Genomic DNA, 2463 nt, shown 5'->3' on the forward strand with positions numbered 1-2463 from the left:
AAGCGGGAAACAGGATGGGTCTGCACGGAGAGTGGAAAGGCAGGCTGTGTACTCTGGGGAAAGTGGAGCAAGGAAGGAGCTACAGTGGCCGACGCTGGAGGTCGGCTGCAGAAAAAGTAGGGAGGAAAGAGGGAAACAGGAGGCGTCTACACTGAGGGGGTTCTAGAGAGGGAAGGATGGACTCGGTACATGGGTGTAGTTCGCTCTCGAAACCTGAGGCGTGCTCTGTCCTGGACGAGGGGGGCGGGCAGTGGAGGGGGAATTGGAAGGAAGTTTTGTGTTGGAAATGTTTCGGGGGATCTTCTGTAGGGGGACTGTGGAAGGAGATCTACACTGGGGTAAGTGCAGGAGATAGAGGCTTACGCGTGAATCGATTCCGCACTGAAATAACTAGGGAAAGAGGATGCTACCCTGAAAGTGGGGATACTTGCTTTCGATGATGTCGGGGAGAGAGGAGGTCTATACTGGCGGAGTTGAGAGAGTGGAGGGTCTGCACTGAAGACACGGGGTAAGGGTACGCCATGGATATGGGAAGGAACCCTAGCGGATTAAGGAGCCTCTCGGGAAGATGGGAGGATGGGAAGAGGAGGTTTCCTGTTTGTATCCCCGAAAATATGGGTAAAGGACCTGTGCCGTGGCCCGTGAGAGGGAGGTCTGGGTGCGGAAACTCCAGGCCAGGTGGGTCCGGGGGAGGCCGGTCGCGCCCAGGAAATGCCCTATACGCGCAGGCCGGACCATGGGAACCCCAAAGCCACGGATCCTGCCCTGGCTGGTGTCGCAGCTGGACCTGGGGCAACTGGAGGGCGTGGCCTGGGTGAACGAGAGCCGCACGCGCTTCCGCATCCCTTGGAAGCACGGCCTACGGCAGGATGCACAGGAGGAGGATTTCAGAATCTTCCAGGTGCGTGCGACGACCGGGGACGCTGGAAACCCTGAGCTGCGCGCGGGGCGGAAAGGACTCCTAGCGGGCCGGGCTGAGACGGCGGAGGTAGCGCGCGCGGGGCGGGCTCGTGCCAACGTTGGTGGGTGGGGCTAGAACGGGAGGGGCGGGGCTAGCCAGATCAGCTGACTGATGGTGGGGCGCAAGCAGGGTTGGAGCTGCCCGGTTACGGCAATAAAACCGGGAAAGCCGGTTAGTACGCAAAGGAAATGAATCCTGGGGGTTTGGGGCTCTCTAGGGGCCGGGGCTCTTGGTTGTAGGATAGATACTGGGGGATGGTTTTTGAAACATCAGAGGTGAGACCTGGAGCCCCAAATCTGGGGTTCCTAACCACCGAATACTAGTACATGCCAGAGGTGGTAAACAGTGTGAGGGGCGGGGTTATCACAGAGGGTGTCGCGGGGCAGGTGGTGCACGGGGTTAGACACCAAGTTGGACTTGGAAGCCTGGCTTAGAAGAGGTTTTTGGGCCGGGCGCCGTGGTTCACACCTGTAATCCCAGCACTTTGCAAGGCCGAGGCGGGAGGATCGCATGAGCCTGGGAGGCAGAAGTTGCAGTGAGCTGAGATCCAGCCACTGCACTCCAGCCTGGGCGATAGAGCGAGACTCCGTCTCAAAAAAAAAAAAAAAAAAAACCAGCCCTCCTACCCCTCTATCAGGGGTATTCCTGGCTACAAAAGTCCTAGGGGCAGGGAAGTAGTTATGGAAGGAAAGAGACAACAACCAGATTGACCAAATGCTCTCTGAAAGCCAACCCACAGCACTGACAGATAGAAATCTAATTGGGGAGAGGAGAGGACAGGACAGTTCCATCCTGAAGGCTGGTGCTAGAGACTCCACACAGCCACCCCCTAGCTGAGTGATCTTAAACTAGCACCTTATCCTGTGTTCTGCCAGTTTCATAGATGATCATGGAAATCTCTTACCAGGCTCTGAACCATAGCAGGGGCGGATGGGCAGAGAGCAAGGCCGAGGGGACTCAGGGGGTGCTGCTTCTCGCCCCAGGGAGCAGGGAAGACATCTTCGAAGGCGACTCAGGAAGTCTGTTGGCTCTTCTTGGGCAGGGCTTCTGGGGAAGAGGACTTCAGAGAGTGACCCCACCAAAGATCCCCTGCAAGCAGTCTCTTTCCCCAACTCCCTTCCTCCCCCGCTGAGGACCTCTCTCCAAAACAGAGAATAGAGCCAGATATAAAGAGAGGAGACAGACTGAGATCAGGAGCAAGAGTTAGGAGAGAGCCTCAAATGCTGGCCCCTGGGGGAGAAGCGCAACTCCTCTTACCTGAGTGGAGTTGGAACAGGAGACCCAGCAGCGTCACCACGCCTAAGGAAGGCAGCTAGGACCCTCAGCGTGTCTTCCCGGAGCCCCAGCTCTTCAGAGCCTGCCATGGAGGCACCTGTGAGAGAGGGGGCTAGGGACTGGACTCCAAGAGTTTAGCAAGAAGTGGAGGCTTGGCTGGGGACCAGGACTTGTGAGTCCCAAGGAAGGCCTGGACTCCTGGGTCCTTTGGAAAGTGTCGGTCTAGG

At 57.6% G+C, this 2463-nt stretch overlaps 1 protein-coding gene and 1 long non-coding RNA gene across 5 annotated transcripts in view; one reads left to right on the plus strand and one right to left on the minus strand.

Moving 5' to 3' along the window:
• Positions 1 to 7: 7 nt before the first annotated feature.
• Positions 8 to 2463, plus strand: part of IRF3 (interferon regulatory factor 3) — a 6860-nt gene continuing 4404 nt past the window's right edge. For 2 of the 4 annotated variants that reach the window (XM_011946361.1, XM_011946364.1), the window contains exon 1: positions 8 to 901. In XM_011946361.1, the coding sequence (XP_011801751.1) occupies positions 737 to 901 (165 nt within the window). In that variant the 5' untranslated portion in view covers positions 8 to 736. Of the gene's footprint in view, positions 1133 to 2463 lie in introns of all 4 variants that reach the window. The other 2 variants (XM_011946362.1, XM_011946363.1) reach the window with 2 other exon arrangements.
• Positions 1865 to 2336, minus strand: LOC105514763. Its single transcript, XR_001002225.1, has 2 exons — positions 2219 to 2336; positions 1865 to 2008 (listed from the first exon to the last, which is right to left on the minus strand). It is a non-coding gene; the product is annotated as an uncharacterized LOC105514763 (long non-coding RNA).

The sequence above is a fragment of the Colobus angolensis genome, unplaced genomic scaffold (genome assembly GCF_000951035.1).
Source record: "Colobus angolensis palliatus isolate OR3802 unplaced genomic scaffold, Cang.pa_1.0 Scaffold25, whole genome shotgun sequence".
NCBI lineage: Eukaryota > Metazoa > Chordata > Mammalia > Primates > Cercopithecidae > Colobus > Colobus angolensis.